This window comes from Centropristis striata, chromosome 4 (assembly GCF_030273125.1).
Source record: "Centropristis striata isolate RG_2023a ecotype Rhode Island chromosome 4, C.striata_1.0, whole genome shotgun sequence".
Lineage (NCBI taxonomy): Eukaryota > Metazoa > Chordata > Actinopteri > Perciformes > Serranidae > Centropristis > Centropristis striata.
Genome location: NC_081520.1, coordinates 33,072,813 through 33,087,872, shown reverse-complemented (window position 1 = coordinate 33,087,872; position 15,060 = coordinate 33,072,813). Strand labels below are relative to the sequence as shown.

General features: G+C 36.6%; 1 protein-coding gene across 3 annotated transcripts; it reads right to left on the bottom strand.

Annotated features, from left to right (window-relative positions):
• Nucleotides 1-1,014: 1,014 nt before the first annotated feature.
• Nucleotides 1,015-10,288, bottom strand: LOC131969515 (ubiquitin carboxyl-terminal hydrolase 29-like). Of its 3 annotated transcripts, XM_059330562.1 has the most exons (13): nt 10,082-10,288; nt 9,914-9,975; nt 8,488-9,244; nt 7,845-8,089; nt 6,583-6,714; nt 6,349-6,472; nt 5,170-5,321; nt 4,935-5,034; nt 4,463-4,539; nt 4,170-4,293; nt 3,982-4,042; nt 2,690-2,838; nt 1,015-1,132 (listed from the first exon to the last, which is right to left on the bottom strand). In XM_059330562.1, exons 3-13 carry the CDS (start codon nt 9,136-9,138, stop codon nt 1,127-1,129), a joined length of 1,821 nt encoding a protein of 606 aa, XP_059186545.1. In that variant the 5' UTR covers nt 9,139-9,244; nt 9,914-9,975; nt 10,082-10,288; the 3' UTR covers nt 1,015-1,126. The 3 variants fall into 3 exon arrangements, with proteins under 3 accessions (XP_059186545.1, XP_059186543.1, XP_059186544.1); XM_059330560.1 differs by lacking the exon at nt 1,015-1,132 and having other exon boundaries at nt 2,171-2,838; XM_059330561.1 differs by lacking the exon at nt 1,015-1,132 and having other exon boundaries at nt 2,171-2,838; nt 8,488-9,241.
• Nucleotides 10,289-15,060: the final 4,772 nt, after the last annotated feature.

Here is a 15,060-nt window from a genome sequence, read left to right as displayed (position 1 = left end):
AGAAACAGAGAAAGAAAGAAAGAAATGGATGTCGTTTTTGAAAGAAAGAAAGAAACTTTTTTTCCAGACTGTGCAGAGTGCAAAACCTTCTGTCTTTTGACCCTCACAGTGGACCAGGAAAAACTCCTCAAAAAGAAAGAAAGAAAGAAAGAAACTTTTTTTTCCAGACTGTGCAGAGAACAACACCTTCTGTCCTTTGACGTCACAGTGGACCAGGAAAAACTCCTCAAAAAACCCTTTAACAGGTGATAAAAACGAGGAGAAACCTCAAAGAAAGAGAGAAAGAAAGAAAGAAATGGATGTCGTTTTTGAAAGAAAGAAAGAAAGAAAGAAAGAAAGAAAGAAAGAAAGAAACTTTTTTTCCAGACTGTGCAGAGTGCAAAACCTTCTGTCTTTTGACCCTCACAGTGGACCAGGAAAAACTCCTCAAAAAACCCTTTAACGGGTGATAAAAAAGAGGAGAAACCTCAAAGAAAGAGAGAAAGAAAGAAAGAAAGAAACAAAGAAACAAAGAAAGAAACTTTTTTTTCCAGACTGTGCAGAAAACAACACCTTCTGTCCTTTGACGTCACAGTGGACCAGGAAAAACTCCTCAAAAAACCCTTTAACAGGTGATAAAAACGAGGAGAAACCTCAAAGAAAGAGAGAAAGAAAGAAAGAAACTTTTTTTCCAGACTGTGCAGAAAACAACACCTTCTGTCCTTTGACGTCACAGTGGACCAGGAAAAACTCCTCAAAAAACTCTTTAACGGGTGATAAAAACGAGGAGAAACCTCAGGGAGAGCAACAGATCAATAGAGAAAAATACGTAGATATAATGTGAGAGGGGAGATGGGGGGAGAGAGAGAGAGAAAAATAAAATAAAAGCATTAAATGACACGAGAAAACAACAACAATTGCTAAAAAAACAATACTTACCTCAAGAGAGAGACAGAGAAGAACAAACACATATAAATATACACATATAAAAATATATAGATATGTATATATATATATATATATATATATATATACATATATATACATAAAACTATATACCAATAAACAAATATATAAAAGAGAAAAAAATATATATAAAATATACAAAACACTGTTTGAATTTTGGTCCTCCAACGATGATTCTTTTCTACTGCTGAGAAGACAAAAAAACACACATTTCATTAATACCATGTTGCTCATTTATCTCCTCTGTTGTCGTGAATGTGTGTGTGTGTGTGTGTGTGTGTGTGTGTGTGTGTGTGTTAGGGTTGTCACGATACTAAAATTTTCAACTCGATACCGATACTCGATTCCATTTCCGATACCACCAGGATAAAAACAAAGACCCCAAAATTATTAACAAGAAAAATGCAACATGTAAAAATTAACAGAACCACAGGTTAAATATTTATAATGAAAAACAGTTGTGCAAAAAGAAACTGCAACTATGTTACCAAGCTTCAGGTCTGAGGTCGTGCAGAAAAAAAAAAAATACAATAAACAATAACAACTAGAACAATATTTTGAGGTTGTATGCTGTGCACAATATTAGGCAAGCTTGATAAGTCGACTTTTCTCTGCTTCATTCAGAAAATAACACTTTTCAGTCACCAACATTTATATAAACTTATTAACTCTATGCTTGTGTATACTGACACTGTGTCAATTAACGTAATATGGGCATACTACGTGCCTGATTTATTTATTTATTTATTTACGTTGTTTATAATCATTAACGTGACATCAGCCTTTAATTGCTAGCTGCGGCTAATGGCTAATAATAACACGGCTAACATTAATGCTATGATAACATCAGTAACAGATCAGTTTGAAACGAAAGTTTGGGCGGTATCGATACTTTTGAAAATGAGAATCGTATCCGGATACAACGTTTTAGCATCGATACTTTTTTGAGTACCGATTACTTTTGACAACCCTAGTGTGTGTGTCTATCCGTTTTTTTCCATTTTTTCCCAGTACAATAACGGCAGACCAACATTAATTGCAAGAAGTAATGTTGTGCATTTCTACACTGCACTTTTAAGATTTCATGCTCAAATGCATGTAGTTGTACTGAGGGCCACTTCAAGTGAGGGTGCCATATATATATACATATATACTCTGCACATATTTCATTGAGACCCTTTATTGTTTCAATATTTGCTTGAAATACATTGATACATCATTAATTACATTTTCAGAGCCTTATACATAACTAAGAAATATGGTGTAATTAAATGGGTTAAAGTTGATAAATTAGCCAGAAAGGCTGATTTTAGTTTTTTTGGTGTTCCAAAAGCAGCTCTTTGGTATTATCTAAGCAACAGAAAAAATATGAAAATGTTAGCCAGCTATCTAGCTAGCTAACTAAAGTTATCAGTTTCTTTCAAACATTGCTAAAACCGCCCATTTTACTCACAAACGACATAAGTAGCAGGAAGTGACGTCAGCCTTTAATTGCTAGCTGCGGCTAATGGCTAATAATAACACGGCTAACATTAATGCTACGATAACATCAGTAATAGGTCAGTTTGAAACGAAAGTTTGGGGGGTATCGATACTTTTGAAAATGAGAATCGTATCCGGATACAACGTTTAGTATCGATACTTTTTTGAGTACCGATTACTTTTGACAACCCTAGTGTGTGTGTCTATCCGCTTCTTCAGAAAGACACATATTTCTGTCCATAGAGAAGAGCTGTTGCCTTACCTGCTTCACGTAGAACAGGAGGTAGGCTGTCTGTTGGCGATTGTGGCAGACAGACGCGCCGGTCGTCTCACTGACGTGTTTGTCATTGTAAGTTAGCCATCGGTCTTTATTATCTCCCGGTCTGTAGGCTCCGTCACAAATATAATGTCCTGAGAGAAGAGGAGGGGACACGTTTTTATACAGCTGGAGGGGAAGTCGATTTGTAAATGATAAAATTTGACTAATTTTCAACATGTAGTCTAGAGCAGCTATTCTCAACCTTGGGGTCGGGACCCCAATTGGGGTCGCGAGATGATTTCTGGGGGTCGCCAAATCATTTTGGAAGTCAGTGTGTGTTAATGTGTTTTATTCTTTTTGGTCACTTAATGTCTTTTTTTGGTCATTTTGGTTTTTTTTTTGGTCATTGTGTGTCTTTTTTGGTCATTTTGTGTCTTTTTAGGTCATTTTGTGTCTTTTTTGATCATTTTGTAGTCAATATGCGTCTATTTTGGTAATTTTGTTTCTTTTTTTGTTCATTTTGTGTCTTTTTTTTGGTCATTTTGTGTCTTTTTAGGTCATTTTGTGTCTTTTTTGATCATTTTGTAGTCAATTTGCGTCTATTTTGGTCATTTTGTTTCTTTTTTTGGTCATTTTGTGTCTTCTTTTTGGTCATTTTGTGTCTTTTTAGGTCATTTTGTGTCTTTTTTGATCATTTTGTGGTAAATTTTTGTCTTTTTTGGTCATTTTGTTTCTTTTTTTGGTCATTTTGTGTCTTTTTAGGTCATTTTGTGTCTTTTTTGATCATTTTGTAGTCAATTTGCGTCTATTTTGGTCATTTTGTTTCTTTTTTTGGTCATTTTGTGTCTTCTTTTTGGTCATTTTGTGTCTTTTTAGGTCATTTTGTGTCTTTTTTGATCATTTTGTGGTAAATTTTTGTCTTTTTTGGTCATTTTGTTTCTTTTTTTGGTCATTTTGTGTCTTTTTAGGTCATTTTGTGTCTTTTTTGATCATTTTGTAGTCAATTTGTGTCTATTTTGGTCATTTTGTTTCTTTTTTTGGTCATTTTGTGTCTTTTTAGGTCATTTTGTGTCTTTTTTTAATCATTTTGTGGTCATTTTTTGTCTTTTTTGGTCATTTTGTTTCTTTTTTGGGTGATCTGAACTGTGTGTGTGAGATTGTGTTGAGTGAGCGGGGGTCACGGACAACATGCATGTTAAATTGGGGGTTGCGACTCAAAAAGGTTGAGAACTACTGGTCTAGACGATTTGGACAATTCCGTCTAGACTAATGTGTGTTTGCAACCAAACACTTACCAGAGTTGGCTGTGGATCCTAAATGGCTGACGATGCTCACCAGAGAGTAGCGAGTTGTTGTCTAGAAAAAAACAAAGAGATACCAACAATTAGCTACACATGCAGACACTTTGACTACAGGGACTGTACATTTTAAAGGATGATTTCTCCCTGTTTTTTCAAAAAAAAAAACTTCTTAGTAGTCTTACCTGTTCGGCAACGCTAGATTCTGGATTCACCAGCAGCTCTCTTGATAAAACAACCGGGCTCTGCACCTTCACCAGGTCGTAGGTTTTGGTGAAGCTGAATCTCTTCAGCTGCAGGATAAGTACACTGTTGACAAAGGGAGAGGAAGAGATGGAGGGAAAGGGGTCAGATCACACACTGATAGATGAAGACAAAAGAAAGTGAAACTGCTTTGCCTGTTGTGTATTCATTTGAAGATGTTTTAAAATGATATATAATAATATATAAGATGTCTATGGTGGACGGTAATACTCACTTTGGCAGGGTCAAGAAGGACGGCCGCTGCGTTGACTGCTCTGCACCACACTCACACCGATACTCCAACTGGTCCAACTGCAGGGGGACATAACACATTTAAAATGTTATATTTGCAACCTTTGTTCACATTTGCAACATTTAGAATTCTTTATTGAGCATGATAGTGTTTTGAAAGGAACAAAAAAAAATCAATATCACATTTTATGTGACACAAAATGACCATAAAAAGATACAAAAAGACTAAAAAAAGACACAAAAAGACACAAAATGACTAAAAACAGAGACAAAATGACCAAAAAAACCCTCAGAAGACACAGCATTGCTAAAAAAAAAGACAAAATGACTAAAAAAAGACACAAAATGACTAAAAAAAGACACAAAATGACCAAAAAACCCCACAGAAGACACAACATTACTAAAAAAAGACACAAAATGACCAAAAAAAGACATAAAATGGGTGTCTTGCTTACTTTAAGGTAGTCCTTTAGACACTGGTTTACTGAGCCGCCATGCACCAGGTCTAGGGACAGGTTGATGTAGTCCTCCTCCCTCATGGATTGTTTACCGCATCTATAGAATAAAGAGACAATTGAAATGAAAATATAGCACAGATTATACACTTTGGTTGAGAGTTTTTCTTCCAAAACCTTTCCTTGAAGAAGAAAAAAATGCACTGTGAATATAAGTGTGGCTGTGTATTCATACCCTTTGCAGGTCCTGGTGCTCAACATCTGGAAGGTGATGTGAGCATCAACAGGGCAGGTGTAATTGAAGCCCATGTTAACTGCTGATTCCTGCAGGTCAAAGTTCAGAGACTTCATCTGATTCAACAAGGAGCTGAGGAACTCATGGGCATCCTGCACAGAAACAAAGAAAAACAATTGAAGATGGAAGATGGACATTTTAAAAGTGTAGAAGTTGTTCAATAGAGATAACTGTGGTGCTGTGCTGTAAACAAGGTTCATACACTTTTTCAGTGGTCAAATTCAAGCACTTTGCTAGGACTTTTAAGGTCCATTTTCAAGCTTTTCCAGGACTTTACAACGGTTCTATGTTGCATGTTTTAGATGAGTACTTACATGCTAAAAGGGGTAATTTCCCTCAGTTTGCTAATCTCAATATTCAATTTATTATTTTTTTCATTGAACATGAAAAATTTTCACATTTATGAGGTTTAAAGTGGTGAATCTGCAAGACAAAAGTTGTTTTTTTACCCCACTTTTGTCTCGTAAATCTGCAACTTTTTTCGAGCAGATTTGCCACTTTAAATCTCTTAAATCTTTACTCAAGCTGTTTCTAAGTAATATTTATTTAATAGAACAACTTATATTTTTATGAGAATACACAAGTAAATCGCAGATTCACCGATGTCCCTCAATTACATTTTATTTTGAAATATCAACTAATTAAGCCAATTAACTCGTGAATATTACTTGGAACGAATGATTCAATTTACAGACAAAACTGAGAACACATAATAACAAACAATCACAAAGTAATGCACTACATGAGAAACTGATATTTAACCCTTTATCGGGCGAAGAACTATATTTGGTAACTTCAGTAGATATCTAAATGGGGTCCCCATGTCTCTCTGTTTGGTCGTAGAACCACGTGGATTTGTACGAGGAGAACTTGACTATGACGGCACATTAAGGCCAAGTATGAATAAAAATAAAAATACAAACCGCGCAAATTTACTAGATGAAAGTGCCAAATCTACAGATTGCAAGATAAATACAGTAAGAATAAGCATTTTCAAGCACTTTATCCAAAATCCAAGCACTTTTCAAACCTTGAAAATACAACATTAAAATTTAAGGAGGATTTTCAAGGAGTTCAAGCATCTGTATGAACCCTGTGTAAAAAAAAAAGGGTACTTACTTTCTGCTGATGGTCCTTAAACTCTGAGTTAAACTCAGCGACAGCATCTTTAAAAGCAGCCAGGACACTTTTTGTCTCTCTCTTGTTGCCGTTAAAGTGGCTGTGTCCCACATCTACAAACCGTCTGAAAAAACAAAGACAAAAGATATACTTCATTAGTTATTGTCACATAACGATGACCTGCAAAGCTAGAAAGCAAACTAAAGAGTGAGAGTGTGTGAGGAGGTGCTGTACCTGAGGACTTTAGATCCGGGGTGAGACATCCACACCTTCTTCTGCTTGATGATGTCGTGAACAAAAGGTCTCAGCGTCAGGAGGCCTTGCAGGGTGGAGTTCATGTAGCAGGTCTGCGCCAGGTTGGGGAACCTTTAACACAACAAGATCAAAGTCAGACTGGAGCTCAACATAACCTAACCCTAACTTAACCCATCATCTTCTTAGTAACAAGAAACACAGTGGAGGAAAACTGCAGAATTCAACTCCGTAGAACCACTTTTGGACATTCAGCTCTCTCACTTAAAGGTTGTAACATCTGGAATACATTACCAACTGAAATAAAATCAATGACTAATCTTGAAACATTCACAAAAAACACTAAGTGTTGGCTTAAAGCAAACCAGAGCTGTATTCATTCTTAAAGTGTTATAGTCTAAGTAGTTATTTTGGATTTGGTTGCAATGTTTTTCTTTTTATCCTTTGTATTACAATTGTATAATCCTTTTTTCTCTTTTCTTTCTTTCTTTCTTTCTTTCTCTTCTCCTTATTGTTGTATAGATGGGTTTAAATTTAGCCTAAAAATCACTAAAAATGAACTTTAAAAAAAAATCTTTTTATTGGGATACATTGGCAGAAAGTAGTGCAATAAGGAAGATAGGAAAAAAAAAATATTTTTTAAAAAAGTAACAGCTGAATGGACTGCTAAAATAAAATAAAATGGGGGAGAAAAAAAAAAAAGACAGCAATGGTTTGAGTTACCAGTTTTCACCTACATATGTAACAATATCCTCTACTAATCCCAGTTTGTAACATCAGTCAGTTTATCGAAATAAGTCAGAAAAGGCATCCAGACCTTATTAAACTTGTCCTTATTACCTCTCAGGGTGAATTTAATCTTTTCCAACTTAAGGTGAAACATAATGTCCCTGATCCATCTGCCATGGGACGGGACTTTGGAGCTCTTTCAATTTAACAGTATTTGGCGACGGGCAAAAATAAACTTTGAAATTAGCTACTTTTTTTACATTTCTGTTTCCAGTCACAGCCATATTTTGGAGAAGTCACATGACCACCCCACCAGGGTGTTGAGTATGTGTCACTCAAGGATTTAATGAGTTAATGTGAAGAATAAAGCTGAATATGGGAGATTATAGAAGATTTTTTTTAGTGTTTGATAGACGGGTGTCACCATGGGTTCTTATGGGTTAAACTAAAATAACTTTATATGAACAAAATATGAGAATTCAGTGTGTATGTGAGTCTCTTTGTACTGTTCTTACCCGAGGCAGACCAGCTCCTCTCTGGGAATGACGTCTGTGCTGGCTGAGGTTTTTTCCTGCAACAAATTCTTTTGCCGAAGGAACACTTTTCTATATATATCGGCATTGAGAGTTTCAACATCTATACTCCCACCCTGACCTATTGGGTTGGGTTTTTTACTGTGAATGATAAATGGCTGGGCCTCAGTGCAATCTGTGTCCATCTCTGCTGTCTCAGATGGAGGTTCTGTCTCCACCCTCTGTTTCTGTTGGTTGTCAGAACAAAAAGAAAAGTTTAACACAACAAATAAGAGCACATAATACACAGCATGCAGAATGAATATGTTACAGGATCACATTATTATGGATCCCACTGCAGTTCACAACAAGACCCTTCCTACGGTGCTATGAACGGTTAGGGCAGTGCCTTATATTGATTTCTAATTTCTGGATAACCTCACACGGGCTGGACAAGGACAGTCAACGGGCCGGATGTGGCCTGCGGGCCGCCCATTGCCCAGGTCTGGTATACGGTGTATACCTGTGTATCATGTAGACTACACCACTGGCCCTGACCAATCCTAGTGTCACAGGTCGTGTCTTGTTGTTAACTGCAGCGGGATCCATAATAACAGTTTGATAAGCAACATTTGGTGGTACATACCTTACGGCGAGGCACCAGCCAGTGAAGCCAACTGGAAGCCTTCTCGACAGGCTCATCGTGATCCGGCTCAATGGTGGTGTTGACACTGGTTGCTTCTTCATCTTCAGCGGTGGGTGAAGCCTCCTGAACACCAGCTTCTTCCTTGGACTCCTTGTTGGTGCTGCTGATAAAAGAAAAGGACATATACTTATCTTCTGGGGCAGAAGACAACAACTCTGTGTCTTCTGATACGTCTTTATCCTCAGTTGAGACCAGAATGTCAGCGGAGGATGAAGCCTTCTCCACAGGTTCACCATCTTCAGACTGGATGCTGGGGTTAGCACTAGCTGCTTCTTCATCTTCAGGGACACCAGCTCCTTCCTCGGACTCCTCGTCAGCGTTGATGCTGCTGATAAAAGAAAAAAAACACATAGAAGAAGACAACAACTCCATGTCTTCTGGTACGTCTTCATCCTCAGTTGAGACCAGAATCACAGCGGTGGATGAAGCCTTCTCCACAGCTTCACCATCTTCAGACTGGATGCTGGGGTTAGCACTAGCTGCTTCTTCATCTTCAGCCTCCTGAACACCAGCTCCTTCCTCGGACTCCTCGTCAGCATTGATGCTGCTGATGAAAGAAAAAAAACACATAGAAGAAGACAACAACTCCATGTCTTCTTCTTCATCCTCAGTTGCAGCTGAGGCTAAAGTTTCAGGGGCGGATGAAACCTCCTGGACACCATCTTCATGCTGAGACTCCTCGCTGGTGTTGATACTGCTGATAAAAGGGAAGAAAGATGGTTATTCTACTAAATGGTCCACTCACAGTTATGAGGATAATGAAGGTGAACATGAAAGAAACAAGGTTATAATAGTTTTGGATTTTTCATTAGTTTTAGTTTTGATTTCGTTGTCAATTTTGTTTTCAAATTCAGTTAGTTTTAGTTAGTTTTTAGAGTGAGTTTGCTAGTTTTAATTAGTTTTTATTTTTTGGAAAATGCTTAGTTTTAGTTTAGTTTTTATTAGTTTTAGTTTTTTGTAATGGGGTATCAACCAAAAAGGTTTACGTATGAAAAAAGTTGACAAAGAGGAAAACCAAAGACATTTCCACTATAATTTTAGTTAGTTTTAGTTGTTTTTTATGAAGAAAAATTAAGAAACAGTTTTGTAAGAGCGATCTGAAATATCCAATTAGTGTTCTTTTTCGCTCATTTTTTTACGGCCGTCCCATTCACTTCAATGCTAAATTTTGGGCAGTTTTCAAAAATTCGTATTCTGTAGAGAAAAGTAATAGCAAACCGATCCCGAACAATTGACGTTTTGATGTATAATTTGGACTAGTAGCGGGACGAAATTGTGTCCGGAAGAGGAAGAAGAAAAAATCCACAATTGCCCCGTGGCCCTAATTAACTAAAATTGCAACAACAACAGTAAAATAATAACATACCTTATTTCTGTGGCAGTAGATGTAGTCTGTGCGTCGTCTTTCACATCTTCCACAGGAGTCTGCTGCTTGTTTGGTATTTAAAAAAAACATAAAACCAGTTAAATACAGCTGAGTGACACAAATGACTGCACCAGTTTGGTCAGTGATTATGTTGCAAGACAAACATACCTTCTTACGACAGAACAACCTACGCCACCAGGACTTTTTGGTGTCGGGGACCACAGTGCGTTGTTTTGGCTCCTTTTCAACAATGACACTGTAATAAAGAAATCCAGATAATTAGTCAAATGTGTACTGCGTTCACAATGCTCTCAACGTCGTTCAGAAGTGGACATCCTTGTGGAAATGTTTAGGAGAGACAATAATCACGATAATAATTCATTTAAACCTCTGAAGTCCAGGAGATTTTGGTTCAAATTTGTCAACTTTCTATGCAGGAAGGAATTTTCAGAAATCTTCCTGCGTTTTTAATATGGGAGCCAATGAGGCTGTTGGTGGTGTTGGTGGCACATCTGTGCGTCGTACGCCCAAACTATAACTCTGACAGCTTTACCAGAGGATTGTGTGTGAGAAGACAAATTTTCCTACGTTTCTATGTATAAATTATTTCTGTAGAGTGGAATTTGCGGCCTGGAGCGCAGTTTTCAAATTTATTTTTTGACAATTTTTTGTCTCTCCCTCTACACACGGAATGTTCGTATCACACTGTGATACAAACATTCCATGCAATACACACCCATTATAATCTCAGAATTTCTCCAAAAATGATCATGGTCATTGAACAGGGATTGATAAAAAAACTATATGACCTATCGCAACGTGGATTGATACACCGATACACAAGACTTGTGTCTACTGTTTAAAGTTTAAATGGAGTCTCTAGGTGAAATTATGCTGGAGAAATAGACGTTTAAAAATCTCCAATTATTGTTCTTTTTCGCAAATTTTTTTCGTCCCTCCCATTCACTTCAATGCAAAATTTTGGGCAGTTTTTCGCAACTTACATCGTAAACAATTCGTATTCCATATAGCACACTGATCCCGATCAAACCGCACGTTTTGATATATAATTTGTCCTGCAACTCCTCAAGTTGTAGGACTAGTAGCGGGACGAAATTGCGTCCGGAAGGGGAAGAAGAAGAAATCCACAGTATAACAGTAGTGCTCGGTGCGATTGCCCCGTGACCCTAATAAAACTGCAAAACAGTCTATTTGTAATTTTAAAACTGAAACCCAGGAGCTGTTTTTTTATTGTTATTGAATAAATCTAAGACATATAGGATCCCAGCATTTTCCATAGTGTCCAGTTAATCATTTTATCTCCAATCAAGATTCGATTATTGTTACATAAACAGGCTTTAGGGCAGGGGTCTCAAACTCAAATTACCTGGGGGCCGCTGGATGCAGTATCAAAATGACCAAAAAAAAGACACCAAATTACAGAAAAAAAAACGAAATTACTTAAAAAAGAGACAAAATTACCAAAAAAAAGACAAAATTACCAAAAAAAAGACAAAATGACCAAAAAAAGAGACAAAATTACAAAAAAATATTAGAGGCTGTGGAAGCAGAATATAAACAGTATAAGTTGAATTCATTTTAACCCTTTATCGGGCGAAGAACTATATTTGGAACTTAGAACCACATAGATTTGTACGAGGAGAACTTGACTATGAAATAAAAATACAAACCGGGGGAGAGTTGCAAATTTACTAGATTAAAGTGCCAAATCTACAAAAAAAAATGTGCAGATTTAAGAGATTTAAAGTGGCAAATCTGCTCGAAAAAAGTCGCAGATTTACGAGACAAAAGTGGGGAAAAAACTACTTCTTTCTCACAGATTCATATCGATCCCGATCAAACCGCACGTTTTGATATATAATTTGTCCTGCAACTCTTCAAGTTCTAGGACTAGTAGCGGGACGAAATTGCGTCCGGAAGAGGAAGAAGAAGAAATCCACAGTATAACAATAGTGCTCGGTGCGATTGCCCCGAGGCCCTAATAAAACTGCAAAACAGTCTATTTGCATATAAATTAAAAATAGTAATAGTTTTCATTGTAGAAAGAAAATTCACATTTTAAAAATGGTCTAGAAACATAAATGTCACACTGTGAAAGCTGCTTTGATTGAACTTTCAACTGGCTTTCTCAGCTTGTCTACATATCATATATAAATAAAGTTATCACTGTAAATAAAACATGTTTATTTTCAAAAAATAGATGGACTCCAGAGGGTTAAAAGTTTTACATTTAGGAAAATGTTTATAGAATTATCACACAAAAAGACACACAAATTGAGTAAAATAACATTCATGATACCATATACAATAAAATATATTCAAATTAACAACAAGAATATTAATATGAAGCCATTATCTTACCTCTTTTGTGGGCCATCTTGACAGTTTCTCTGTTAAAAAATATACAAAACCGTACATTAGCAAATATGCCAGACACATAATCAGCTGCTTCACACACAAATATTACATTGAATTATCAAAAAACATGAATAATGTCAAAATCCAGTAATAATCATCTCATTACACAACAGTTTAGACAAAAGAAAATTAAGTTCATACCTTCCGGCGTCTGCAAAAGCAAGAAAACATGTCTGCAGGTCTTGATAATTATCTAAATAACTGAAAATATTTGGAAAGCTCTTCTATATCTGGCTGTTATATCCAAGGTCTTTCCAAAAGTGAGCTAACAGATGTGAGACTCCTAAAGGCTTCAGAATGCTGTCCGTTCTAGAATTATAACATCAAGGCGATGGAATAGTAATAAATTAGAACCCTGCAGTCAATAAGAATTTTACCATATAAGGTCAAAAAAATCATAGACGGTTAAAATATGATTTTTAGTTAAATTATCATTAATATTATTCAAATCTATGTCCATAACCATGTCAATCTCCCATTGTTCCTGCAATAAATTATACGGCGTTAGCAATATTTCAAATAAAGAGGGCTTCCCAGCCAACTGGATGAGGTACTTTGCATTTGGACATACTTGATAACTTGATTACGGTACTTAAAATAAACAGCATTTATTCTATTTCTAACATTTTTTCTGATTCAAAAGGAGAGGTACAGGTCAGCTGTAACTCTGTAAACTATGCATTTGGTCCACTGCAATTAGAATATGCTCAATTATTTAACCAGATTTATCTTAAGTAAATACAAGGCACATTCAAATGTCCTTAAGATTAGGCAGCATTATTTTTATTATTTAAAAACAGTACCTGGTAGACCCTCTGTAAGAGCCTCTTGCCTTGCTTCCAGGTAGAGTTTAGACAGTAGGGATTCCCCTCAAGCCAGATTGAGAACCTTTGATACAATACAATACAATACCTTAGACATGCAAAATTAAAATTCTACAACAGTTAGCATTTCCTGTTGATATATTTAGCGCAGCAATTTCAGAAACCACACCCCAAATACATATGTAAAGTACATTACCACTACTATTACCCCTTTCAGTTAATTGTTTATTATTGAGGTGAGCAATAAATGTCAATGTGGAACAGAGGCAGCAGATAACATTAAAAGTTTTGGGAGGCTGATTTCAAACAATGCGTTGGTTTTGGAGCGTGTTTTAAAGACAACTACACGTTTAATTTTATTCATTTTCATTAATTTGTTGGCTTAAGCCCGAGAGCCGTGGGCAACATCGCCCCCTATACATGAAAAACATCTCAGGGTAGTTAAACAAGCATGAATATAGTCATATAGAGCAGCGTTTCCCAAACCTTTTTAGCCGTGCACCCCCTTCTATGTCCCAACCGGGTTGACGCACCCCCAATCCCCCACACCTTCAAAAAAAACAATATGCAACAAGTTTTTTTATCGCAATATTAAAGGCAGCATGTTTAATCATGCTCAAATGACCAGAACACACATATAATGAAATAATCACAATCACAACAATGCGCTCTCGCATTTGAATTAATCTGGAACACAGTTTCAATGTAATGCAACAAAGTTATGAACAAGCTTCCACTTTTAAGAGCAAAGAGGATGATGCCAGGCTCAGGATCAGAGGCAGAAAGCACATAAGTTGGGAAAATGTTATAATATTTATAAAAATGGAAGACGATAACTTCTTCTACGCTTCATTTTAAGATGAAGTGCATTTTGAATAGCCTGCATTTATTTATTAATTAATATTACAGTTTTTGATTTTACATTTTACAAAGGAAATGTTTATTTACACTTCTTTATTGTGTGGAGGAAAAAAAAGGAATTGTGTAATTATCAGACAGCCATTACATTTTTCATCTCGCGCACCCCCTAGCGGCAGCTCGCGCACCCCCAGGGGTCCACGCACCACACTTTGGGAATCCCTGGACTAAAATAACAAAATCCTTTTTAGTGATCAGACCTTCTCTGCAGACATTTAAGTTATCTGCCCTAAATCTATCAGTCACACAGGCTCAACTTGAGCCAGAACATAGACTGTATAAAAAATGGACGTAGTGACCGTGACGTCACCCATTGGTTTGTGGCCCGTTGGAAGCATCAAGTTCAGCCTTACACTCGTTGCCATCTTGCGTCGCCATCTTGTTTCCTATACGGGGAGCAGACCATATTTGGACTGTGGAGGAGCGCGAGGGATCTGACGACACTGACTACACACCTCTCTACACCTCAACCTGACTGAGAGAAGTCGCTGCTAATTCATGTTAGCATTAACTGGAGCATTAACTGGGATGTTTATGTTGGCAAAAAAAAAAAAAGTATGTTGCTTACCTATAGTAACCAAACGCTGAACAAAACATTTTAATGAACAAAACGTTCAAATAAACTATCATTAAGTGAAAATACAGTGAAAGGGTCAAAGTTATGAGACCAAACCGGTAAACCGTTTTTTTTTTAAACATCTATACAACTTTATATATAACTTTACTGACATGTTACCATGGATACATATTGTTCTGCTTTTCTCCTGATGACGGCCTTGTTAGTGACCTGTCAATCAAAGGTAGCCACGCCCCAAATCATACGATTCTTTATCTTCTATTTTCTTTTAAATGGGGCCATTATTTACACTATTAACATCAAATTGTCCTGAAGAAGACTTTTTACTAGTGATTTAGACTATAGTGTTGTCCTAAAAAAAAAATACCAAGGTAATAAATCAAGTGAGA

What these genes read in the sequence shown, in the direction of transcription:
- LOC131969515 (XM_059330560.1), bottom strand. Translation starts at nt 9,138, where the DNA reads ATGGAGTTGTTGTCTTCTTCTATGTGTTTTTTTTCTTTCATCAGCAGC. An exon ending in AGCACCAGGACCTGCAAAGG is followed by an intron (nt 5,035 to 5,169) that starts GTATGAATACAC and finishes TTTATTCTATAG; the next exon opens with ATGCGGTAAACAATCCATGA. An exon ending in AATCTAGCGTTGCCGAACAG is followed by an intron (nt 4,043 to 4,169) that starts GTAAGACTACTA and finishes GTTTTTTTCTAG; the next exon opens with ACAACAACTCGCTACTCTCT.